Genomic DNA, 27,615 nt, shown 5'->3' on the forward strand with positions numbered 1-27,615 from the left:
ATAACCACTTTGCTGTTTCCACCAGTATTGACCACTTGATTTTTGTCTCCAAAATAATAGGTGACAAAGCATAATAGTTTTTATACTTTGTGGTTCCTATTGGGAAATCCCCATTTGTTTTACATAAAGACAAAATGAATGTGTGCTAAAACCATTCCATTTATCAGCATATGTAATAAGTGTAGTTTAGTTCCAGTGTTGAACTTAAGTTTCAGTAGCAAGAGTTCCAGGCTTCATAGATAAGGTGAGGATAATGAAGTTTAAGGCAAAAATATCTTAAATACCAGTCACAACTCTTTCAACCAACATATCCTGGGACTGGTTTTGTTTTAACTGTTATGTTAACCTTTTTATCTGATGAAGAGATCTTAGAAATTCCAAAGCTAGCACCTCATTTTGTAAAATTAAGTTTGCCTAATAAAGGTCCTTCACAATTTCTTTTCTTTTGGCTAATATAGCTATTTCATAACTGATCTAATCCTTATTCTCTCTAGCCTAGGTTGTAACAAATGAGATGCTAAATTTTTGTCCAGGCATTGAACTTCAAAGCCTGAATAGTAACTCAAGTGTATGTGGTCATTTTTAAAATATAAGGGTATATCATGTAATTCTGGTTGAAAAGCCAGAAATCAGATTTCTAAAACATCAAGTGAATACAGGGTACAAACTCTTACTCACTTACAGTTGAATGTGATGAAAAATTCAGAATACAGAGCCAATGATTTAACTGAAAAATTAATTTCTTTAAATAAGCTACTAGCACTGAGCTGAACTCTGAGTCTTGCTAAATGTTTTTTTGCAGTTATGGCTTTATAAAACATGCAGTTTTATGAAAATATAGAAAAAGCTTATAGTATTAGAATCTCCAATTATAGTTATAATTTCCAGGAGAAACGTGTGGTCCTTCACTTGTGAAAGGTTCCAACTAGTTTCAGCCAGCATGTAATTTTAGCTGAACCACAATTCAAGGTTATAGATCTTACCTTAGTAATTCATTCAATTTTAGAGACAGTAAAAGCTGTCAATGTGAAAGTTTTTAAGACCCCATTTCCACTGCATCAGAATGAAATTAGATGGTTATTCTAGTGGCTATATGAAGGAGCCACCTGGTACTGGAGATGGTATAGCCATCATAGGGAAGCTTCTGAAGAATTTCAAAAGATTTGAAGTAGCAGTTCATTTCTTATTATAGGCCCCATTTTTAGATATCATTCTTTATTAAAAGCCCAAATTCACAAGCTGCCCAGCTTTAATTTTTTTTTCAGCCTTTTTTTAAAGGTTTTGGACCTTAAGTACTTAAAATTCCCATTTCCCTCCCTCCCACATGAAGTGCATTTTTGGATGTGGTGCCTTGCTCTTTTATTTTAAAGATATGTGTAGCTTCAACTTCAGAAGCTGTGGACATCAGCAATGTCCATCTACCCTGAGATAACAAGAGACAAGACTTGATTAGCAGCAGATTAAACCCCCTTCCAAAATAGCTGTATGACACAAAATTCACATTCTAACATGGAAGGTTTAAGTCAATCCTTCCCTTTTCATAACACAGATTAATTTACAACCTAGGACACAGACATTCATTAACCTATACTCTGTTCCTGCAAGAACTAATCTGACTCACTTTCCTATTTCAGCTTCTTAAGTTACATCAGCCACTTTCATGTTTTATCCAAGTTTAGTTACCTTCTCTAAAGAAGATACATCCAAACTAACATATAGACTAATAGGTTTTTTTTCTGATTCTTTTAAATATCAAAATTGGCCTCCCTATCTGTAAATCTACATTGTTCCTTTTCAGTCTGGTTGTTTTTAACTAGGTGGATTTATAGGTGTTGGAGGCAATTTTGATGTTTAAAAGAATCAGAAGTGATTTTAGTTCATATGTCACAATAACATCCTCTGACCTCTGTTTCTTTCCTTGAAGGAAGGAGTTTTCACTGCCACTTACATTCTTAGAAAGATACCTGTAGATTTTTTTCCTTATTTGTCCCTAAATTAGACTAAAATCCAAATAGGTTTGGCTTACTATACATTGAAAACTAGTTTTCAGTAAAGGTCACATAGTATGTTTTAACCATTTTCTTAAATGTATTGTGGCTCATTCACTAATACAATATGGAGTAACTCAGTGCTGCATAGAAAATAGAGAATCCCCCATTTCAAGGAGAGGAACACCTACACGTAGCTTTTTAAAAGCCAAATTATTGTGATCTACATAAATGCAAAATATAAAGGGCTATCAAATATTGATTGGGTTGCTTGATTTAGATGTATTTTTGAGGCTAAACCAAAAATGTGATTTTTAAGATCAGCCATAAAACACTAAAATTCCACTTGAAGATCCATTTTACATTGAAAATAACATTATGCACAATTCTTAAGTGTTCAGATGTGGAAGAGCACCAGGGCCTATAAGATCACACATACTTCACCCCTATTTAGACAATGGTCTTACATGCACCAGTACCTAACGTGGTTCAGCAGCTAAGGACTATGAGCCAAATTTAGGTACCTAAATGAAATGCTACCTCTCCCAGTTCCTAATTTTGAGCCAAGAGAAGACTTTGAAGGGATTTAAAGATATTTGCTAGAACGCTGCTTTGAACCTCAACCTGCCACTTCAGATTAGGTTCTCAAAATGTACCCTCTCCCCCCAAAAATTCTGACCATGAACCAGCAGTTAAAAACTGAATTCTTCAGAGGAAGAATCAATCTCAAGATTCCATTTGTACCAGAACATGTCAAATTAAAAAGTGAAATCTTCAGAATGGACCAATTCAAGAAGCCAGTGAAAGAAGTGAAATGAAATTCAGAAACTGCAGTAAACGGACCAGTCAGGACAGTAATAAAGGGGAGAAGATAGCAGCATCTCACTTGCCTATTATTGATTGCTGCAATTGCAGCAGCCATATCAATAGAGTAGAAAGAGTTCTTCCAAATTCATACAAAACTATAAAGCTTTGAAAAGCACTGCTCTGGTCAGTGTAAAATTGGGATGTGGTAGCAGAAAAAGAACTCCAATCTGACCATAAACTTGTGTATACTCTGCCAAGAGAGAAATAGGAAACTGAGGTATGCTGCAAAGGAGTCATGGCCCTAAAGTTGATGACAGTACCCAGAAATTGAAATCTGGACTCCTGAACTTCAACCCAAATCCAGTTTCAAGGCTCCTAATTATCTTTCTGGCAGGTAAAGAAAAACAACTATGCAGAAGATTTTAATATTCTGGTATCTGACAAGCCCTTTTAAAAATAAGAAAGTATTGCATGGTGTCTAAAAGATACCTGGATAAAAAGTATTTAAGTAACTGTCTCCAAAAAGCAGAGAAGCTGCACTCAGCTCCAACATCTACTAAGAACATCTCTCTTTTCCCAGTGCCCATTTCATCTTCAATGTAGATAAAACAGAGATCCAAGTAATAGAGTTCTTCCAACCATCACCAAAGCTACTTGAAGACTAGCTCTGATGACAAAAAGTCCTACAGCGAACAAGAATAAGAGTTGTGGGGGTGGGATGGGAATCTTCACTGGTACAGTTCATTATTTCCCACATGTCATTAGAGATCAATTTTTTTAAACCAAATTATGTTTGCCTGTTGTAATTTGGAAGAATATTTGAACAGCACAGACTGTTCTAAGAACGTCAAGCAGTGGAAATCCATTACTTTAGACTCAAGTATATAAATCCTATACAAGTTGATCCATGAATAATCAACCAATAGGAAACTACTGTATAACCCCCACAGAAAAAAGTGCAACCTGTTTTAAATAAATGATATCCAGAAGATGTCCTTTCTTATGCACTTCAGCCCTTGTAGAAGATCTTGAACAATGAGAACAATGGCTCACACCTTAGAAGTTGCTCACTTCTCAGTCAGCAGATTTTCTGTGGAAGGGATGAGTCCAAAAATGATGCAGTCAATCCATTGGACAGGCATAGTTGGCGATCCAATGAAGATCAGCCACTACTCCCCAGTGGAGATAGAGTATACTGACCACTACCAACACGTGCATAATCTGATGGCTGTTGAACCAATAGTCAAAACAGCCTGGCTTCCAGCGCTCAGGCACCCGCGAGATGTTGATGACGCCCCCAAGAAAGGCCAGACCATCCATAATGAGGTATGAACGCAGAGAGGTGGGATTGCCAGTGCCTAGTCCCACCCACCGCAAGTAGAAGAAAAAGAAGCGGAACACAGCCTGCCAGGCAAAGGCTCGTAAGCGCCGGACACTGGAGCGAGCAGTCACTGCACAAAAGATACCATAGCTTGACAAGCCTGTGTAGGCCAGCAGGGCAATAGTACGAGGAAGTGAGGAGCAGGCCAGCGTGCAGTAGATGATTGGCAGAGCTCCTGTATAGAAAGAGACAGTCAGTCAGTCCACCTAGAAATTCAGGGTAAAAACAGTGGCAATCAGCTTGCATGGCCAGTCTCTAGCACTCTTGGAATATTTCAGCTGTCCCTCAGACCTTCTCAGAACAAACACTATTGTATTTACAGGAATGAAAAGCTCCTTTTCGCCCAAATAACTTAACTTTACAATGCAAGAAAAAATAAAATAAAAATAACTTTACAATGCGAGGATCATTCACTGAAAATATGAAGTTTTTCATTGTTTTAAATTCAGTTTAAGTCAGTATGAGTGTTCCCTTTCCAAGCATAACCAGAACCACTCAATTCTACATCCATTCTACCTTTTCTTCATTCTTGATCTTTTACCCAAGATGGCTTCTGCCATCACATAAAGATTGGCCCTTCAGTACCCAAATCCAATACAATTTGGCTCATATACTCTCCAGGTTGCAACCTGCTCCCAGCTCAAATACCAATTTCGGTCCTCCTGTGTTCTCAGTATAAATAGTGACTTTATTCTTTTGCTCCTCCCTCCCAATAAGTCATCCATGGATGACAGGGGAGCACTTTCACTCACCCAATGTGTTGACCATGCATACCCCACACATATCAAGGGTGAGCAAGGTATGGTAAACAGCAGGGCCTCCCTCATGATTCATGAAGAGGTGGTAAAGCACACTGCCCAGCTGTGGAAAAATGCAAGCCAAATAGTGCACTATTCCCAGCCATGATTCTGAAAGTCGAGCCCATGGAATGGTCAACGGCAGCACGAAGAGAAACCCCAGCAGAGGGATACCTGAAAGAAGAGGAAAGAAAGAATTGAGAAAGAGGATTACGATTCAGATTCCAACTAGGGATAGTACCAGAGATCCCTTCCTCTCTTTGCAATCCTGTCAGCATTGCCTGCATCTTATCCCATCCATAATGTTTGTTTGCCCCCAGCACCATCCTTTGTTCATCAGTTATCACAGAACAGAGATTTCATGGAAGACAGAAACTGCACCCAAAGCATTTTTGTGTAGGGACACTCAACCTGTTGGCCTTTCTCTCAAGAGGTGCATTTTTTTTTAATACAGACTTTCCTAAGCCTTCCACAGCTTGGTGGCTTCCACATGTGCTGGGATTGCATGCAGATCGGGAATTCTGAAATCCCAATATATCTGAAAGATACCAGACTGGGGAAAGCTGATTTATTGATTTCCTTTTTTTTACTTCAGGTGAGGAAACTTTCAGCAACACTCAAAAAACATTAGGGGGTGGCAGATTAAACAAATGGCATCCTTCTCCCAGTCCTTACAAAATGTTTACTTTGGATGACATTGACAATTCCTCAGAAGAAAGCACCAATACAAAGAGAAAATGTTTGATTTAAAAATGGCTTTCAGATTCCCAGGTTGGTGATCTATTTAATCTACACCAGTGTTTCTCAATCATGGCAACTTTAAGCCTTTGCATTATAGAAGACAATTTTCAGTGCATTGGCTTTAGCAGCTATCCAGGTTCCGGCATTGAGTGGTTGCAGGGACAGCTCTCTAGAAGCGCTATCAGAATGGCATATTCATTCCACCTTCCCTTAAGCTCTCAGAGCAAAGAGATACAGATGTTATTTCATGCCCCCCTGTACAGAGTTTTACATGACTTCCCCTTCTGAAAGCACTTCTAGAAATTCCTTCCTGCAACCATTGAGTGCCAGGACCTGAATAGCTCCTAAAGCTAATGCACTTCATGTTGTCATCTAAGGTCCAAAGGTCCATGAGTTCAATTCCTGGTAGAGAGTTTAAAACCCTATAGAATAGCATCTTGCTACCTGCAATAAGGACAGAACTGTTTATACAGTGCTTGTGCTGGTCAATAACTACTAAAACTTGTATGGCATTCTTTGATTTTTTTTTCCCCTCAAAGAAAAGATTTGCAAATATGAGGGATCTTCACTTTTCAAAATGTTGTTTGATACCACCTCCATCATTCTCAAGGATATGATATGATGAGATCTGTCATCCAGCCCTGCTGATTCCTAAAAGTTATTTTGGGGAAAAGAAATGGCATGCTCCTATTACTATAACAGAGTAGAACAGAAAGGAAACTATAACAGGGTAGAACAGAAAGGAAACAGAGTAGGTTTCCCTTTCACTCCAAATCCAAACTACTACATCCATTCCTGATTTGCACATCCTGCTGTCTATGCTTGACCTTATCCTCCTTTTTCTCATCTCCTGTTTCCCCAGAGGTTGCAGCTTTACACAAACAGATTAGGTCTCCTTGAGCCCAATTACTGTGCTAATTGAGGCTGCCTGAAGCCAGCTCTCAATTAGGAAGGTGATAAACACCCCCCTTGGAGTTCATTAAGAGGCCAGCAATTCTACCTGTGTCAGACCCAAGAGAAGATTTTACAAATGATTGAGTCAACAAGTATGACTCAGGAGGCGTACCTCTAGGCCAGAGGTAGAGTCACAAACTGAGGGGCCCCTGCTAGCATTCAGAAGCTTGTGGTCAACTTGTTTTGCTAACAGAATTCCTGTGCCTAACAACAGTATGAAAAATAGAATGTTAATTGGTAAGTTACTTCCCCCTCTCTATCCCTTGCAAGAAAAAGCTGTACTTCTTTCAGCTTTTGCCTGACACATGTCAAGAGCACTGGGCAGTAGTAAGGAGATAAAAATACAAAAAAAAAAAAAAAAGGGTGGGGATACACATTTAGAAAGAAAACCTTGAGCCCCTTAAAACACCCCAGGATTGCTACTTCCTTGCTTCTTGAAAAGGTTTGCCAAGAATTTGATAACTTTGGTAGAGTAGATTGCTTTATTTTGATAATGCAAAGAGAAAACTCCACTTTTTAAATCATGCAGAAACTCTAGCCATAAAAGGAGAGGCAAAGCTTTCCTCCAAGCATTCCTCTAAGTTCAACACTGCCTAAACCACAGTTTCCCAGTCCTGGGCTCTCCAGATGTGTTAGCCTACAACCCCCATAATACAAAGCAGCACATCCCTGATTGTGACAATGGGAATTGCAGGCAACCACATCTTGCAGGTTGCGGAAAACTGACATAACTTCCTGCCTGACCTAAAGTTGGAACTTGGATGTTTTGCATCCAAAGCATGTATCTTCCTACCAAGCTATGGTCCCACTGTCTTCCACTGATAATGAGGGGCATGGGCTTGGAATCTAAAACTTTAGGCTTGGGGATCCAAGAAATAGCCCCTCCCCAGGGTACAAGGTGAGGGCAGCTGCTTTAACCAAGCCACTGAAGCCAGTAGCTGGTGTTTCAATGAAGAGATACAGGAGCATTTTTCTACCATAACTCTCACTGGTCCCCAGCAACTCCACTGGATGGGATGACAAGCCCCAAGGACAACAGGGATGGTGTGTCAGCAGATAACTTGCAACTATGCATTTTGCTGACAGCAGGAATCTGGTACCCAAGCTCTAGCTGTACGACAGCAAATGCCTCCAAAATGCAGCCAAACCAATTAAACAAGCTATGCAGCAATTTAGTTCCTGGAGGAGGATGTTTTCACTTTAGAGGGAAATATACTGAGTTGCAGTCATCTCTCTCACATCCCCACTCTCAGAGTACTGAGGAACCTGATTTCCAAGCTCAAAGACAGGAATGAGACCTGAATTGAAACACGCAAATAGGATGCTAACCAACTTGAAAGCAGCTGGAGATCAATTTTAGAAATTGGGTGGGTGTGGGTCTGTGGAGATAACAATTGTTGAAATTGTATGTGGATGCCACAACTGCACTATAGATTTAGGCTGAGGGTGTAAAATTCACTGCACTTAGATGGGAAGGTTCTAGCTCTTTAGTCTGAAATTGCAGTTCTGCAGACAGTATACCCAAAGTGGGAGAGGCAGGGATGCAAATCCACAATTAGCCATGAACCACAGTGGTGGCCTTGGGAAAGTCATTGTCTATTAGGTTTTCATGTATGCAGGCCTAATCTCTCTATCAAGGGGCTCAAGATAGAAAAGAGATCTAACAACTTGAAAGATGGTACAGAACGTTAGAGGCTAGGAAGGAAGCGGCCTTCAACTCCATTGGGTCTCCAGGCTCAGGAGACAGCAGCTGACCAGGGACTTCCAACTGTATCTCATCTTTCTACTCAAAACCTTCCTCCTATGCCTCTCTTGCTGTTTCTCTTTCTTACTGCACACTGTCATAACCCTGGCTTTGCTTGCCTCCCCCACAGTTGTGCCACAGATGGGACAATGGACTCAGAGGCCATCACGGCAATATAATTCTAATCAATAATGATGATATGCCCCGAGCCATACAATCTTGGGCAAGGGGAAATATGCTGCACTGGGTTACCATTTGAGATTCCTGGAAGGGGATGGGGGAGACTTCCACTGCTTGCGCACCCACTGTCACCCACTCTCATGAATCAATACACCACTCCCTTTGCTCTTTACACCAAATCTTTTTCTGGGAGTTAGGACAAATCTTGCTTATCATTTCTGTGAGTTGTCATTTATATACTCAACACATGCAGCACAGATGAGCATGCTGAGCATGCTTGCTGGGGTGGATGGGGCATGTATTAGTCATTCTGAAAACCCTTCAGGGGCTAAACAGAAGGACAGTGCTAACCACTCTCTCATGAGCACTAGGAGAGAGAGTAAAACTTCCATCCCTCTTCCAGCAAACTTATAAACAAGTTTAGATTTCCCAAAGGTGAGGGAAAGCAGTACAGGTAATCTTTGATTTACCACCATTGGTTTAATGACTGCTCGAAGTTACAATTGCACTGAAAAAAGTGACTTATAACCAGTCCTCACACTTACGACCATCACAGTGTTCCACTCCCCCCCACAGTCATGTAATCAAAATTTGGGCGTTTGGCAACCAGCATGTATTTATGACAGTTGCAGCGTTCTGGGTCAAGTGATCACCATTCACAACCTTCCCAGGGGCTTCGGACAAGCAAGTCAATGGGGAAGCCGCATTTGCTTAACAACTGTGTGATTCGCTTAATGGCCACAGCAAAAAAAGGTTGTAAAATGAGTGTGACTCACTTAATGACTGTATCACTTAGCAATGGAAGTTCTGGTCCCAATTGTGATCATAAGCTGAGGACTACCTGTATGGCTGTTCCACAATACAGGTTGAATGCAGACTGAGCAACTGAGGACTCTGTGCAAGATACATGGTCTCTGCTCTGAGCCAATGATAATCTAGATTCTGATTGAAGGAGTAGCAGAAAGAAGAGAGAACAATGAAAGCAAAAATAAACGGGATGGGTGTGGATGTGGGTGCACATGTACTAAACACATGCAAAAAGCATTATACAAGGCTAAACACCTTTGTGCTTAAACATCCAAAACACCTATGCAAAAGTTCGAATCAGGTTCTCCTTGCCACCTACATGGTCAGCTGCTAAAGTGTAAGCCACTTACATCAGAAACTGCTATTTCAGCATATCTGGGATAGGATGTACCCTCCTTCCCACGGGATCTGTGACACTGGGTCCTCTGGCTGGAGAGAAGTGGGAGGGAGGGAGGAAAAGAGAAAAGAGCTGAGCCTATAATAGGATCACCATTAGCTATCTGGAAGGAAAGAGATAGGAAGATAAATAGAAGGTGGGTGATTGTTTCATATCTTGGAGTATTTCAGGATGAGCTCAGGAGAGGAGCAGATGGCTTAGCGTTAAGGCCGAATCTTCATGTGGCAGGACAAAGTTAAAATTAGAGTAATTGTGGCTCCAAAGTTACAAAAGAATTGCAAATAATTATCATAATTTGGGATTCTCAAAAGATGTAGAGTCTTGACACTGAAATCTGATGAGCAGTTTCTGCAAGCTGCAAAAAAGGGGATGAGGAAAAAGGATTGCCTGCCCCAGTTTAATTTTTTTTAAAAAGGATACAGTATTGCACAAATCTATGCTGAATAAATCTATCAATGGTTTTAGCTACCCCCAAACTGGTGTCCTCCAGAACCACAATTCTCTTAATTATAACGGATTTCTAAAGCAAAAGATCTGGAGCACCCCAGACTGGTTATTATAAACCTGAGCCTCCACACTCAGCTTCAGATAGGAATGGATGCCCCCTCCCTCCACTATCCTTTTTCAAGCTGCTCCTCTTAACTCCTTAAGATCCCCTGTCACAGGCAAATTGCTGAACTTTGGCTGGATCTAGCAAGGCAATTCAGAGTCTGCTTTTTGCAGTCTTCTGCTTCTGGTGGCTAGTGGGTGACTTCTCCCAAGAAGGCCTTCTCTGTGACAGCACCACAATTATGAAACCCCATCTGTAAGCATATTTGCCTAGCACAGTCGCCTTTCAGAAACCAGGCGCAGTTTATCCTGTTCTCCTCAGCCTTAAACAGCAATTAATATTGATCTTTTCTTTTTTAGCTACTGTCGACCCACTTATTTGTTCTTAGAATGTATTATTTAATTTTCCAGGCTGACTGAATCCATCTTATTCAATCTGGATATTTTAAAAATGTTTGTGAGACATCAAAAGGCAGACTTAGAACTTTTAAATAAATATGAATTAAGCCCTTACTGCTCCCACCCCCACAAAGTCCGGGCTGAATCCCAAGCCGTCTGCCTCCGTTCCTTATCTGTGAAAGGAGAGTCAAAACTCCTTCTGAGGGATTCAGAACTGCAGCAGACTGCAGTGGATGTACTGCTTCTCTCCCCCTACTTGAACAGCATCCTCCAAGCCAAAAGGAAGGAAGAAAGAGTATGTACAATCTTCTTTTAGCCACATGCAGGAGAAGCATTTAAGAGAGGGGGAAGTCCAGGTCAATGTCCTCTTCCTACCTCTTTGCCACACAATGTCACTTAGGTCAAGAGCATCTGGAACAGCTCAGATTGCACACACAGCTGCCTCACAGCAGAGTGTGGGGACTCCTATCTTTCCCCCTTAGCAATAGAAAACTTCCCCAAATGCCCAGTTCAAAACACCACATCTTGTTTCCAGCTGGTGCTATCCACTATAACAGGAGCCTGACAGCATCTAGGGAGCCAGCCACCAGAAGCAATCTCAGATCCAAAGAATATAGGTACAGCAGGGTTTCTCAACCAGGGTTCCATGGGAGAACCTTCTCCTTCCGTGAGAGGTCACTAGGGGTTCCTTGGGAGATCACGATTTATTTAAAAAATTATTTCAAATTCGAGCAACTTCACATTAAAGAGGTCAGTTTCATTCTTTATTTTTAGTTTAAGAACACTGTAAAGGGATACACACAGGCCTACAGATGGAATGAATGTAATTCTGGCCTATACTTGAGCCTGAATGTGCAGGGGTTCCCTGAGGCCTGAAAAATATTTCAAGGGTTTCTCCAGGGTCAAAAGGTTGAAAAAGGCTGATGTACAGTAACAAAAAAAAAATCTGCATTCCTCTCTTTCTTCCTCATCTTTTACAAAGGTTTGATGACCACATATCAGTAAAACCATAGTGTAGTGGACTGGTTATTGCAGTGTTTCTCAACCTTGGCAACTTTAAGATGTGTGGACTTCAACTCCCAGAATTCCCCAGCCAGCCAGCAAATGAGTCTGTTGGAACAAGATTGAGAAATACTGGGTTAGAGTGTTCCATTCAGATCAGAGAGATCTGGGCTAGTTGTTAAGCCTGATTTTGCATGTCCTGCTAAGCCAGGATTTTTAAATCATAGGTTGTTGAACCACTGTAGACTGGTTCACACATCATCCTTGGCCATAAAGGCTGGATGTACACTTCATGTTAAGTCTAAAAAACCTAGGACTTCAATAATCAGTGCAATGCATGAATCCAACTAGATTTTAGTTTAACTTCCTGGAAAAGCTGTAATTAGGATAACATGACAAAGGGATGAACCCTGTCTTTTATGCCATCTCACAATCTGGTGACCTTCAAGTGTCCTGCATTACAATTCCAATAACTCTCAGCCAACAAACAGCTGGGCTGGCCGGAAATAATGGGAATTGCAGTCCATATCTTGAAGGTAGCAGATTGGAGAAGGTTGATATTGGTTGTCTGGTGCCGCTTGGAAGACTATTGTGATAGAAACATGTCAGATATACCCCCCCTCAAAAATTTCTGGAACCGTAATTTCTTTTTTGTTTGGGTTGGTTTCTAAATGGGATGTTAGCCCTTTTGGGCTAAAAGACAAGGGATGCAGACTCTGGTGAACCCAAGCAGAGGACTAAAAGACACTGAGCAAGACTGTTAGAGAGAAAAGGTTTAAGGCTTCTATTTGTCTTAGTAAGTATATTCTTTCCAGCAATCAAATTCTCTCTCTTACACACACACACACACACACACACACACACACACACAAAAGTACTCTTGTAGCAGACAGGGGTGCCCGAGGCATGGTCAGAGAAGTCAAGATGATGGCCACAAAGGTGTGATTGAAGCTCTGCCCTTGTTCATGTGTGTCACATGAATAAAAATGATTGCACTGGCCCAGCTGCTGTTTTGACTTTTCTGGACATACCCTGCAGACAACTTTGATAGCAGAAGGGGAAGGATAAAACAGGAAAGTGAAATCTATTTTTTAAACAATTCTACCAGTTATTCTGCATCTTTAGGCTTGATTTACCTTCTCCCCTGTGACCCCCTGCCCCACATGCCTCCAAAATTACAATCCACAAAAAGTGAGACCTGCCGAACTTTAAAATTAATGTCAAATGCATTTCTTATTGAATTGCTAGGAAAATTTTCATAAGCTTTTCAAAGTATTAATAAAATATAAATGTATAGTAACCCGGACTTAAATCCAGAAATCCCATCTTTGGGGCTGCCCACTATTTTGCCTCTCTCCCCCGCTCCCCCTGCCCTCAACTTCATCCACTTTTGGAGTCTAGAAAAGAAAATGATAGAAGCGCTACATAAAAACCTGATTTGATTTTCACGCTAGAATGAGTTCTACACCAAAACTACAATGTTTGGTCAAATTGATAGAACTAAATGTTTGTTTTTATAATTTTGTAAAATTATTGCTAGCAGAAACACTTGGGACCTTTTTTTAAGACTCTAGCAGATGAGTGGGTACAATATTAATCTGATTCCCCACATATGCTTTCTTCTCCATGCACTGAGTCCTCAATCAGTGTAATTTCTTTATAGTCAATCGCCCAGTAAATGAGTCAGTTGAAACAATTCTCAGGATTTTAACTAATTAGTTTTGTTACCCTGAATTAAAAGGCCCGAGCTATTTGGCCATTTGGGTACCCTCCTGCTTTCACTGCTTCCCTCCATCACAAAAGGCCCTGTAAATACTGACCAAAGCCCTAGGGCATGGGGGTGGGGGAGGCCAGAACCGTCAAAAGGGTGGCCACACCCATGTTAAGCGAAGCCCCATTCCTTTATAAAGAATGGTGGGGCTTTCATTGCACGGGCGCAGCCACCATCTTGACTTTACTAATGGACAACCTCTTGGTCAGGAAAGCGAAAATATTTGTTGTGTAGGAGCTGCAGCAACACAAGCACCCATGAAATTTAAGCAAGAGATACAGCAGTACGGAGGCTAGGAAGTTGTAACCCTGTCCCCTTTGAACAAACCAGTCAGCGAGGGCTGGCATGGAATTCTTTCCTTTAAAATGGGGTACAAGATATCTAGGCAGCAACCCCCATCGTTCCTCAGCCCTGGTAATGCTGGCTGGGGCTGATGGGCTCATGGTTCTCCACTTGATTCCGAACTGCCAACCTTTCAAGGTAGGCCAGTTCAGGAAGTGGATATTGCTAGGATTCCAGGAATGCCACTTGATTGTTGTAAGGCAGGGTTTCCCAAGCTAGCAACTCTAAGATGTGTGGACTTCAACTCCCAGAATTCCCCAGCCGGCATGGCTGGCTGGGGAATTTTGGGAGTTGAAGCCCACACATCTTAAAGTTGCTGAGGTTGAGAAACACTGTTGTAGGGTATAATAGCAGAATCTTGGAAGCCTGTCAATTTCTCTCTGCCCCCCTCTTACACCAAACAGAATCAAGGCAGGGTTATCATGAGTTCTTTCTCATGTATCCCACTTTCCCAGGATAGAATAGTTGTATTTCCTCCCTTAATGGATCATTCACTACTTCATCAAGGTTATTTTTACAATCCTTTACAACAGCTCTTGTTTTCTGGTCCTCCCTTCCCCTGACATAGATGGGACGTGAACTCAAATGCCCAATTAGCTTCAAACTCTTCAACTAAGGTTTCTTGCACCAGGAAGAAGAAGAATTTTAAAAGAAACACACAATAGATGGGAAAAGACAGGTTAATACATCTTAATTTTCTCCAAGCACAGACTCATTGAATCCTGGGGCACATCCAGCCTGTTTCTGATCCCTGGCTTCAAAAGTCAATGTGAGCCCATGGAATAACTGACACGACAGGGTTAGTATGAGAGATGAATGTTTACAGAATCAGATCCTACATCCACCTGACTCTGTAGAATCTCTACACTAACCTTCCCAAACTTGGATGTCCTCCAGATGTGTGCATTTCAATTCCCAGAATTCTTAGCAATGCTATACTGCCTGGGGAATTCTGGGAATTGGCCCACTCATCCAAAGGGAGCCCAGGATGAGCAATGCTGCTCTACTTTGACTGGAGATTTTGCTGCTCATGACTAGAGAAGCAAGGATTGAATCTGGGACTTTTAACATGCAAAACATCCTGTGACACTTTGGGCAATGGGTTTTATGGGGAGCTACCTCTTAAGGTGGTTATTGGGTGTATTATTTCACTTACTTCAACGTAAGTAAGTCACATCATCTGCCTCACACACACATACAGATGCCCATACCTGTGCTACAGCCCTTTGTTCACAGATCTTTGAAGTCAAGTTTTTGGCCAACAAGTATGGCTAACAAGAGAGTCAAGACCGGTAGTATTTGTGACTCTTTGCTTCTCAGGTCGAAAGCACAAAACATCCCCCTTGGCTATCATACAGTATGTAGCCTGTGGAAATCTGTATGACCCCCAGAAGACAGTAAAGAGATATAAAAAGTGCTGCCTCTTTGCTGTATCTCTTGGACATCTGGATTTCTGCAGCTCAAATATGGTAGCCATACCCTACGCTTACCCTTCAGTATTGGGTAAAGAACATGAAATACATAAACAAGGATTCCTAGCCAATTCAGAAGCAGGCCTTTCTATGTCTCTAAACCACGATTCCTTCTCATCTTCCAGCAAGACTCCTCAATTCTGCAAGTGACAAAAACTAAGGTAGACTGAACTGGGGAGAAAGGTCTCCATGGACAGATTAAACTCCTGCACGTTGAGCTGCACAACAAGCCAATTAGAGGATTTGATAGCTGGAACAAGCAAGGCCCAGAGGTCATCTAGTCCAATCTGCTCCTTGGGGTAGGATGCACAGCACAAGAGAAAAACAAAACAAAACAAAACAAACCACAGTAGTCTAAGAATAGCATGGTTTATTCTAACTGCCAGTAGCTTTATAAAACACCAAAGAGAATCTACTCCTGCTCACTACATCACATTCTTTAACCAAAAATAACAGTTGTACAGAGCACAGTACTGGTCAAAGTCAAGCAAAAGACTCCCACAACCAATGGCTTATAGTTGAAGAATTAGTAGAACCTCCATGTGCAAAGGCAATGTAGCTTAAGAGAATTGCCTAACTACGGACAAATAATGGACGAGGAACATTTACATGTCCTACTTCTAAGCTTCTCAGAAGTTTTTGGCTCATCATCTCTAGAAAAAGAACACTAGATCAGATTAATCTTTAGCTTAAATAATGTTTTTACCCCACCCTTGTTTTTTCCTTTTGCATTCTTGCGCCACAACCCTCAGAAGTGGCACTGCCAAGCCAACCCCAGGCATCTGGTACAGGACGCTCCCTAGAGATCTCCACCTCGTAACACGAAGATAATCAATAACATCCGTAAGGCAATTTCCCTGGGAAGCGAGTACTGCATCAGCAAACACACAAACATACCCACCCACCCACAGTTCCACCTGACTCAACAGCTTTCATGGCTCAGGGATTCTTCTGACCCTACAGTTTTTTGAGGGATGAGTTAGATTTGCATATAAACATTACAGTACTGCAGACATGTTTCTACCTTAACACGGCCACTGTTCCCCTCCCTTAAGGATCAACTTCCCTAACCTGGGATCCTCCAGCTGTGATAGGACTACAACTCCCACAATTCTCAGCCCCCTTTTGGCCATGCAGGCTGAAAATCTGGGATCAGGCCGCCCCAACAAATCTGGAGATGCAAACTGTTTCAGAAGGATTGAATAAGCCAGATGAGAAGGCTGCATGTCCACCATTATCCAGCTCTCCCCTCCCAGAATCCTTTGCAACAGGCAGGGATTCCTTGGCAGACATCCTGGCGTTGCCTTGACAAAGAAACCAGTGTGGAAGGAAGTCTCTCCATTTGGGAACTTTTATTGTGCTAAACCAAGGCAGTCCTTTTTTCTTAGCACAAGGAAGAAAACTAAATGGCCTTCTCTGTGGGACAGTGATTTATTAAACAACACCCACACACACACAAACCATCAAGGCCCCATAACTCCACAGCAGTGTTTCTCAATCTTAGCAGCTTTAAGATGGGTGGACTTCGACTCCCAGAATTCCCCAGCCAGCATGCTGGCTGGGGAATTCTGGGAGTCGAAGTCCACCCATCTTAAAGTTGCCAAAGTTGAGAAATACTGCTCCAGAGGCCACTGCTCAGGCTGTTTTCCAAGAACCATGGAAGTAGCTACATATATTGTTCAAAGCGATCTAGCCAGCAAATGTTTACTGCTGCGTTCCTACCACTGCCATTCAACACACTTTGGCAACTATAACTGCTCCTCTGTTTTCTTGTTTTTCCCTGCCCTCATTTGACATCAGCAGACTGAGAACAATGCCTTTTCTCATTACGATGCTCTTGTTGACCAGCTCAGGAACATCAAGGAAAAGCTTATTATTCAAGGAGGACACCATGAGAGCTATTGATAGCCATGTTTCCAGAGGAGTGCAGGTTGATCAGCTTCCAACATTCTGGTTTGTCGAACATTTCTAGTCCTTCTGATGACCAAGATACACTTGAAAAATACACTTGGGGGTTGTGGGGGGGAACAGCATGGACTCCAGTACATTGAAATTTAGACAAAGTGTATATAGGAAGGGAAAAGACAATTCTGGAAACAGTTTCAGGGAAGATTCAGCCTCAACCCACGTGATGCAAAACCATGTACACCAACTAGGTTGTAGACACAATAGGAGGAGAGCCGGTTAGTCTATGGTGGCAAAAAAAATCAGGAGCCCACTAGCACTTTTTCCAACTAACGCACTTTTTTTAAACACGTTACAGCTCACAAAAGCTTACGCCTCTTTTTGTTAGGTGGACAAGATGCTACCACACTCCTGATTTTTTTGCCACAAGTAGACTGGAATCTTTTGCAACCCCAATCTTGTAAAACACCCAAGAGGAATTGTGGTGGCCGCCGAAGTCAAACGTCTCTTAATCCATTAAAAAAAAAACTCAGTACATCAATTAATTCAAAAAGGAATGAACCCCTACCATACTTATAAAGATGGAGAAGCTCTAGGCCAACCTTCCCGGAGCTGGTACCCTCTAAGTCAGTGTTTCTCAACCTCAGAAACTTCAAGGTATATGGCAGTGTGTCTCAACCTTGGCAACTTTAAGATGCATGGATTTCAACTCCCAGAATTCCCCAGCCAGTTTTGCTTCCTTCTGGGAGTTGAAGTCCATGCATCTTAAAGTTGCCAAGGTTGAGAAATACTGGTTTGTTTATTTTCTATCCCGCCTTTATTATTTTTATCTCAAGGCGAACATACTTACTATTCCTTCCTCCTCCTATTTTCCCCACAACAGCAACCCTGTGAGGTGAGCTGGGCTGAGAGAGGGGGACTGGCCCAAGGTCACCCAGCTGGCTTTCATGCCAAAGGCAGGAATAGAACTCTCAGTCCCCTGGCTTCTAGCCCTTTACCTTAACCACTAGACCAACTGGCTCTCTGTATGGACCTGAACTCCCCAAATTGAAGTCCACACACCTTACATTTGAGGCTGAGGAACACTGCTCCCAGTGATCTGGTTGGGTGAGGAGGGCAAGAGAGCTCTAGACCTTGTGTTGGGAGGGAGCCAGAATGGGGATAGCCATTCCCACAAGAAAGCTGCTTGAGGCAGGAAGTGTTCTGCTTCCTCCCTCGCCCACCCATGATGAGCAACAGTAAGCAGCAGCTTTGCACAACTTTGCTGAGCACCTCAGTCGGCGGTTAGGCATAAGAGGCCAGGAAACTTAGGCATAAGAGGCCAGGAAACGCTGCCCTTACAAGGAAGACCAGCTCATCCCTTGACTTACAAGAACAGCTAGCAAAAGGAAATTTGCAAGGCCCTGGGGCAATTTGTTCCATTACCCAACTAGTCTTATTCCCTTTTCACTCCTTTATTATTCCAGACTAATGCACTTGCTCACAATGGAAACACAGTTCTTCTCATTTTCTCCCAGGAAATAATGCCTTTTTGTTGTTTAAACAAAAAGGCATTAGTTTCCTAAAGAGGTGTAGTCTTAGCTCACTGGCTGCTGTTTAAGGAAGACTGCAGAAGTTAATTTCTTGAAGGCTCATGCCTTAATTTGTTTTAGTTTATTCATTTATTAGATTTCTGTCTAACAAATATATCTAACTCCCTGCCTTTCCCCACAGAGTTTATGGGGGTATAACAACAGTCCATCCTCCAATGTTTCTCACAGCAAACTTGTGAGGTAGGTTGGGCTGAGAGATAGTGACTGATTTTAAGGATAGTGATTGATTTTAAGTGACCTGGGGAGCTTCTGTTTTTGAGGAAGGACTAGAACCTGGTCTTCCAAGTCCAACAGCTTAAATACTGCATTGCATAAATGCAATATATTGACAGTCTGCCTCTTTTCCATAATGAAAAGCAAAGTCCCATATACAGGATCCCCAAACAATTCCTGAAGCATAGTAGCTGCCTCCATTTGGGATAGAGATATTATTTCTTCACATGCTCTAGATGGATCTCAAATTAAAAGGTGGATTCTGAAATCAGACGACTTTTACAGTGCGAAGGGCCAAGTGTTTGAGGATAACAAAAGAATATATCTACAAATAGCTTACACAAATCTTTTAAGTTACATTGATTTTATTCTTTATAGAATTAGCTGTAGACTTCTGCCTGCATGGTTTTCTTTCTAACATCAGAACCTTTGTAAAAATGAAAGTTACACAGTAAAACCTTGATTTTATGGACTTACCATTCAGTGGACTTTGGATGCCGCAGACAAAATCTGAATATGCATTGCTTCCTTAAACAATGGACAAAGTCCAGTGTTTGGTGAATCAGTCTGCATAAAGTTTGTGGGGTTTTTTAAAACATAAATTACATAATTTACATTAAAAATATGTACAATTGATATAGTTAAATAAATTCAAAACTAGCAGACACCCCTTCTTCCCAATTGGTTCATAAAATCAAGGTTTTATATATTTTCAGGAACAGGCACCAACACTTCCTTGAAGAGAGCGAGGACTTCAGCACTTGACTAAGCCCTAGGATAAATCATATGTTGCAAACCATGGTTTTCCTCCAACTAAATTCCAATAAATTAGTGTGATGGACTAACTAATATCTGAGCAGGGATATTCAGATTTCAAATACCACCATAGCCAAGTACTCACAAGAGAGTCTCCAAAAACCTAAGGGATTTGGGGATGAAGCATTAGGCTAGTTTACAAAATTGTTATAAGAATTAATGAAATATTCACCACAAAGTCCTTTGAATGCTCAAAGAATGCTGTATATATGCATGCCTATCTTTCTCCCAATCATCAGCCCAAAATGGATTTCCTTAATCCACCAACCCAAATCAGTCCTCTATGCTCCTAAGGATCCCTGCTTTAATCGTAACCTGGCAGCAAGCACAGGAAATGAACCAAAGCAGTGGTACAAGTGATCCCATTAGACTAGGCGTAGAAACACAGTCTCAACTAAAGTGAATGAGCAGGAGAGTTCCAGATATAGCAGAGCTGCTTCATCAATTTGAAGTAAATGAAATAAAACCTATTGCCATTTGAGTTCTCCCCCTCATTTTTATTACAGTATTTCAACTCACAACGGATTGCAAAGTTGTACAGGCTACTGAATATATGTTACTTTTTGCAAAGTCAGAATTTTTCATTGCCAATCCTTATTCATTTATTTATCTGACTTCTCAAGCATTCTCCCATCCTGGCACAGCCAGGCCAGGCCAGTTTTTCTTCAGTATCATCAATATGCCACAAAATGATTCATGCAGCTATGTATTATGAAAAAAAAATGATGAGGACTAGTCACTTCTGTAGATGTCTTTGTAAGGCTCCCAGCCCCCAGTGGAGCATTTAGCCTAATATCTGTGGAACCTCGCAGCCAGGAAAAAGTTCAGAGAAAACAGTTATGATTTCATCCCTTCCTTGAACTGAGGGGAATTTCTAAAACAACTCATTCCTATTCACTTTTCCATGAATGGGGTTCCTGCAGCCCTCCAGATACTGCTTAATTACAACTTGGGGCAACTTTGTCTTTGACCAGAGTTGTGGATTAGTGACCTTTGAATGCTGCAGGCTCCTCACTCCTGCTCTTTTGTAATGGATGAAAAGTACACAGTTAAGTCCAGGACAGGGTGCATGTTAACATGCCACGGACCAAGGGACAGGAAGGCAAAGAAGCCAATAAGGAATCCACACAAAGATGCCAGAGACTGAACCTGAGGCCTTCAGCCTGTAAAGTGTGAGCTTAGCCCTTCTCAGCTGTTTGCTCACAGAAGCCCATGGGATCCAAAGTTTAAGGCTCCCACAGAAACCTTCCTGGGAGAAGGCAGGGCACAGCTACACCAAAACAGAACTTCACCGCAATGCTTCTCTGCACGACTTTGCCCCAAGCCTGGCAAACTTTCCTCCTTTGCCATTTGTAGGACGAATCCCCTCCCTTGTCAGCAAGGCAGGGAGGGGCACAATCCAAAGTTTAGGGAGTCTGGAGAAAAACATATCTGTGTGCAAAGAAGAGGCAGGTACCTTAACTCCTCAAGGAGGGCCGGCTGGAAGTGGGGCTGCTGTATGCCTGAGGATGCAGGAGCGGGAAAGCTAAGCCAGCAGTCCAGCGACTCCCCGGCTATTACTACTGGACTGCACTGGACTGCCAAAGATAGTGGGGTTCAATATCCAACTGAGCTGAACCACAGATTTCGGGAAGAGGGGGGAAAAAGCAGAAGGTGGGGTTGGTTCCAAGTCTTTTGGGGCTGGAGAATAACATATCCGGGCCCGGAAAGAGGGAGATCGGGATACTGGCTCCCTAGGATGGCCGGCGTAGGAAAAACAGCGCTGCCACTTACATCCTTGTCCTGTGAAATACACGAGCCGCGCAAGGGCACGGGACCGGCTAAAGCGCGGGACGGGCGGGGAAGCCTCCGGATGCCCCACGCACTTCCCGGGTTCTCGGGGTGGGCAGAAGCGCGGATGGCGGCCAGGGCAATCGCGGGGACGGCCCTGCAGGGCGGGCATGGAGATCGGGGGCATCGGAGCCCGGAAGCGGAGGGGAGAGAAGGCAGGGGAAGGAAGCATGGGTCGGAGGAGAATCTGCCGCATCTCACCGTGGGTATAGATGTTGCCCAGCTCGTTGTGCAAGTAGAAGAGGCTGCGGAGACAGCCGGACCCGGAGCTGACCGGCCGGTAGCCCGTTAGCACGAAGCGGTTGAATTGCAAATGAGGGGGGGAGCTGGCCCAGTCCAGGAGCCGGGCTCCCCCCAGGAAGGCCATGGCCGGGCTCCCCCCCCAGGGTCAGCTTCCACCCGGGTTCCGCATCCTTCTAGCTCTCCTTCCTCCTGCTTCTGCCGTTGCTGATGGGGCCGCTGCAGGCGGGGACTCCTCCTTGGGCTTCCCCCCACTCCTTTTCCCCTCCGCAGCCTGAGCTCACAATTTTGCCCCGCCCACCGACCTTATTAACATAATAGATACGGGTGTCGCCGGCTGCAGCCGCGCCTTTGCCCGCGCCTCTTCCAGGCAACGCGCCCTGCCCTTCCCGATTTGCATACTCGCACACAAACCCCGCCCACGGTCCCTCGGCTCGTTTGCATAATCTCTGCACCGCAGTTCGGTGTACACAGGAGGTGTCCGAACCAGGGTTCTATGCGCTGCGTAATACTATAGGATGTAGATATGCAAGCCACACCTATTCTATTTTGAGAGCCTATCAACCGCCCGGGACAAAACTATAGTGTTCTATTATTACCATAACCGTAGGCCCTCCTCCCATCAGAGCCCGCTGTTAATAAGCGTCAGCTTTTTGCATAAGCATTGAGACACGCCCACAGTCTCCCCCCAGAGAGGTCTGTGATTGGGTAGCGCGACGCGCGGGGAAGATGACCCGAATCAGGCGAAAGACGCCACCCAAAGGCTAAGGGTGTGTACAGTTAACACCTTATGACTGAATCCTAAATGATCGGGAAGTACTGTAATCCGTTAATGGCAGGCACCTGAACAGCAGTGCTACGGAAGACTTATCTCATTGATCTCTTTTATATCATATTTCTATTACAATGTAGAAGGAGGTGCATTATTATTATTTCTCTTCTTCATCTTTGTATGATAAGTTGTATTTAATTTTTAAAGTATTTGTATGACACTTTTTCTCCTGCAGATTATCCCCAAACCCATTTTAAAACAATTCTATGAACAAGCCAATTCGAGATTACAAAGTTATGTCCAAGTTTCCAAATGGTTCATCATAAATAAAAGTCTGATGAAACTGCTTGAATTTCACAGCCTGCAGACTATTTTGGGACTGAGGGACTCTACAAAAGATTTCCTCAATATGAGTTAATAGAACTTTCCCCCTAGCTTAGGAGATTTTCTTTTGCTTTTAAAAATGCCAAAGCATGTTAAGAGTTGACCTAAACTCATACATGGGCAGTTTTCTTTGCAACAAGATGGAAGTGGTTCAATACTGCTTGCTTCTGAGACGTTTTGTGACGGTGTAACTCCCAGCCCTGGAATTCCAAATTCTAACCAGACCTGATCTTGCTTAGCCATCAAGTTCAGAAAAGGTCAGGCCTCAATAATCTTCACAACAGCCCTGTATGTTAGTCTGGCCACGTATTATTTTCCCCAAGTTGCTGACTGCTTGACAGTGGTTTCTCTGAGACCAGAGTGAATATCGGGAAGAAATGAACTTTGAACAAGAAACATCTCATCTGTAAATTGTTCTACCATTATGGAGAGAGGGAATTTGAATCATATATAAGGTTTTCCTTATGTAAAAGGAAGACAGGATGGGGATATTGATACAAGATTGATGCAGTTTGGAATTGCACTCCTTCGCTTACTCTTGACTGGTAATAATTTATGAAACAAGGTTCAGATTCTTTCTCCGTTCAAAATGGCCACATTCACAAGGAATGTGCTATATTACTCCTACCCATGTGAAACAGTTTATTTCTTTATTCTTGACTGTATTAGTTTTGAATCCTGCCCAATGGAGGGTGCACTGCCCCATTCATAAGTCTGGGCCGTAAGTATCTGCTCGCTCACAAAATGATGAAGTATGCATTATGCAGACCCAGGTCTTTTGTACTTGTGTCTCAGCATCCAATCCAAATACACAAGTAATGGGCCTTGCATCATGATGTCACAGCACATATATCATAATTTGTCCCCTATTCCACTCCCTACCCCCCATGGATTTTTATGCTCTGGGCAGAGCACAAGGGAAATAAATAAAAGCATACAGTAACATTTTTATTAGAAATAACCATGGAAATCATCACTGGTTGCCTACAACCAAACTATGGTCCAAAGGCCCACTGAAATAAAATAGGCTTTGGGGCCTTTCTAAATGGGAGGTAAGTCGAGCAGAGGCATATTTCAGACGCAGCCTGGTCCAAGGTGTGGGGCTATTACTGAGAAAATCTGTGGTAACTAACAGGCATAACTGCAATATACATTATTTACTACCTTTAGAATTCCATTGATCCAATGTGTGCAATTCTGCTTTCTTTTGGTATAACCTCTATGTGCATAAGGATATGGAATTGAGGGATTGGCAGGATATAAAACTTGCTATACCAGAATTTGTTGCTTTTGCAAGCCATTGTCAGTGGAGGGTAAATCATCCTCTTTTCCTTTCTACTAATCACACCAAATGGGGTTTGCAAACTGCTTTCAGGAACTTGTTAGGAGGCAGGGGATGCAGAGGGATGTCAGCTTCTCTGCTCCCTGGCTGAAGGTCGAAGAAGGTCAAATATCTGTTCCTCCTGATGCACACAGAATGTCTTTCTGAGGCTTGCACAGCAGCTGGATTCTTCAGCTGATTGTGTTACACCATTAAACTATTGCTGGCATCAGCAAGATCACTGTTTTCCTTGTGTGTGGTAGACTCTATCATCCTCCAGGAAAGAAGACAATGTTAATTTCAGTAGGAATTTAAAAAAAAAAAATTACTGTCTTATACACAGCTCACTTCTGAATATGAATGTGTTTCATTAAATAAACCAATCTATACCTTTAGACCATGTCTATATCTGGGTACACGGAATTAATTTTAATGGATACCCGTTTTATTATGTTTCTGTTAATATACATGAGGCACAATTATTTCATAATAAGTTAAATAATCTTAAACAAATTTCAATTATATATACAATAGGATGATAAGAGGAATTGGCCTGATAAGGTTTCAGATATGGTTTCATTCACTGAAAGAACAGAACAAATACCAAATATATTTGAATGTAGGCTCTGTAGGAAATGTTTCTAAGATGAGGCCCTGGAGATCCAGCAAATCTAAAAAAAGTTTACAGAGAAGGAATGGGGTATTAACCCAGATCCCATTTGTGGAAAGAGGTCCTATCCCATGCATAGTTGGTATTTGAAACTGACAGATGGACTGATATTAACATTTCCTAGAACGCTCAGTTCAGCATCCTTCCAGGAAATTGGAAATGGTGGTTTGTAATCATCTCCAGCTGCCCCAAAATGATCCTAAGACTGAGAGCCAACCAACATTGGGTGGAACCCATCAGAGACAAATTTGCCAGTTTCCACCTTACAGTTCTGGCTCAGGCACCTGATGTAGTTGCAACACCCGGTTGTTGAAGGAAAGCACTTTACGGATGTTCAGAGGCACTCTTTATTGTTTCACATATTTGAGGGCTGAGCCCTAAAGCTGAAATCAGCTCCCGGAGTTATGGTCTTAGGTTTAGATTTAGCCTTGGCAACAGCACAACTACAACAACAGACAAAATATATAAGGGGATTTGAGGTTGTCTTTAGGCAAAGAAGCACACAGTTCTCTGTAGGTCTTTAAAATGTCTGGACTCATGTCTTCTTGCAAGCCATTAAACAATGACAGAGACTGGGCTCTTGTGCCTATTATTGACAAAAGGCATGTATGTAAACAAGGCTGTAGATCCTGCAGTTAAAATGATTGGAACTGAAACATTCTGTACATTATGTTCATGAAGAGTCTCTCTCTCACACACACACACACACACAATGTTCCCTAATTAACACTGCTCCCTCCCTGCGATGCACAAAAGATGCTCCTTCAAACAAATCCTTTAAATCAGTCTTTCCAAACCAGGTGTGCTCCAGAAATACTAGGACTGTAACTCCTAGTTTCCCTTTATCTTTGTTCACAGGTTTGGCTATTATTAACTAATTTTATAATAATACATTTTTGTAACTGCCGTGTTTGTCTGATTTGTCCTGTACCTTGGGAAAAGTGTGTAACAACAAGAAGATCATTTGGAGGGCACCAGGTTGGGAAAGTCTAAAGCAGTGTTTCTCGACCTTGGCAGCTTGAAGATGTGTGGACCCAACTCCCAGAATTCCCCAGCCAGCATCTTCAAGCTGCCAAGGTTGAGAAACACTGGTCTAGAGGATGTTGTTTTTAAGCCAATAGCTGGGGCAGTTTCCTCCCCACACCCCATTCCCAACTGCAAAATTACAGGAGCCAGTATAATGGATTCACACTCCAAAAGGCTGATTTTCCTAGGTTTTGAAAGAATAAGGTCTTCCCTTGCTTTTTCCTGAAGACAGTACAAGTACATACAAGTATATTAAAAACCTGGTAGGTTAGACCAGTGTTTTTCAAACTTGGCAACTTTAAGACGTGTGGGCTTCAACTCCCAGAATTCCCCAGCCAGCATGGGAGTTGAAGTCCACTCATCTTAAAGTTGCCAAGTTTGAAAATCACTGGATTAAATCAATGGCATAGTTGCCCTGCATCTTGTTTCACACTGTGGCTAACCAGATGCCACTGGGTATCCCAAACAGGAGATGAGAGACATAGCAGATGATTCTGTCCCCTCCTTTTAAAGTCTTCTGTGCTGGCAACCATTATAGCCAGGGAAGAAATACTGAAAGAATTTGGCACACTGTGGATCTGCTAACAACCACTGACTCCCCACCACCAGTGGTAGTCTGTGACTCAAAACAAGAACACGCTATTTGCACGCAGAAGATCCTGTTCCCACTAGTTAGGCTCTGCTATGTGACATGAAACACTTTAATCTGTCCTCTGTCCCCCACTGTTCAGCTTCACTGCACGCTCTCATGTTCTACTATTGAGGATTATCCATTCCATGCATAATTTTATACCGCTTTGTCATTGCCTCTCTTGCTCGCTTTCTCCTCCTCATTAAATTCACCCCAAACATTGTAAAACTCCTTATTTGGGAATTGCTCAAGGCCCCTCATGATTTTGGTTGCCACGCTATATTCTGTACCTTTTTTTTGGAAGAACAGCACAGATGCACAACTAGCCCAAGCCTTGGATACTGCTGCAGGGCTCACAGAGCCTTAGGGACCCCACCCCACCCCACCCCACCCCAAAAACACTGCAGGTCCAGATAATCAGTAGGAAACCAGGAATCTGAAACAGGATTACTGAAAGTCAGAGGAAAGCAGCAAGGTTCCCCACTCTCTTCCAGCTCCTGCATTCTTATTCAAGATCTCTTGGTTCCCCATGGCTGATGGCAGAACGCTCAGAGAAATGTGTCATATTCAATTGAGAATGGATAATCCAGTGTATCTCCTACCCAGTCCAGGAAAGCAGAAAAGCTATCAAGCTCTGAACCACAGCCCAACAGAGCTGATGACTTCAGACGATAACACAGAAGCATCCTCGCCAATATGGAAATAATTTAATGAAGGCTTAGAGTTCCAAAATCCATACCGTACCTGTGGGACACAGGACAGCTAGTTTTCCTTTTCCTTGTTCTTTGGTGTGTCTACAAAATTCCCTGAAGCCAAGTGAATAAAGTTTCCAAGTGTCCCAAGGTCTTCAGGCTCTGTTTGCTGCTAAATGCCTCACCAGTGAT

The 27,615-nt window shown here is 42.5% G+C and overlaps 1 protein-coding gene across 1 annotated transcript; it reads right to left on the reverse strand.

Moving 5' to 3' along the window:
• Positions 1-1,895: 1,895 nt before the first annotated feature.
• On the reverse strand, positions 1,896-22,216 carry PAQR4 (progestin and adipoQ receptor family member 4). Its single transcript, XM_063301066.1, has 3 exons — positions 21,889-22,216; positions 4,929-5,147; positions 1,896-4,351 (listed from the first exon to the last, which is right to left on the reverse strand). The coding sequence occupies exons 1-3, from the start codon at positions 22,052-22,054 to the stop codon at positions 3,918-3,920; spliced, it is 819 nt and encodes a 272-aa protein (XP_063157136.1). The 5' UTR covers positions 22,055-22,216; the 3' UTR covers positions 1,896-3,917.
• Positions 22,217-27,615: the final 5,399 nt, after the last annotated feature.

Source organism: Candoia aspera, chromosome 4, assembly GCF_035149785.1.
Source record: "Candoia aspera isolate rCanAsp1 chromosome 4, rCanAsp1.hap2, whole genome shotgun sequence".
NCBI lineage: Eukaryota > Metazoa > Chordata > Lepidosauria > Squamata > Boidae > Candoia > Candoia aspera.

Excerpts from the sequence above, each read along its gene's own strand:
- PAQR4 (XM_063301066.1), bottom strand. The coding sequence starts at position 22,054 with ATGGCCTTCCTGGGGGGAGCCCGGCTCCTGGACTGGGCCAGCTCCCCC. Across the intron at positions 5,148-21,888 it reads GGGCAACATCTATACCCACG|GTATCCCTCTGCTGGGGTTT; the intron begins GTGAGATGCGGC and ends CTCTTCTTTCAG. Across the intron at positions 4,352-4,928 it reads ATGCATGGTCAACACATTGG|GAGCTCTGCCAATCATCTAC; the intron begins GTGAGTGAAAGT and ends CTTTCTATACAG.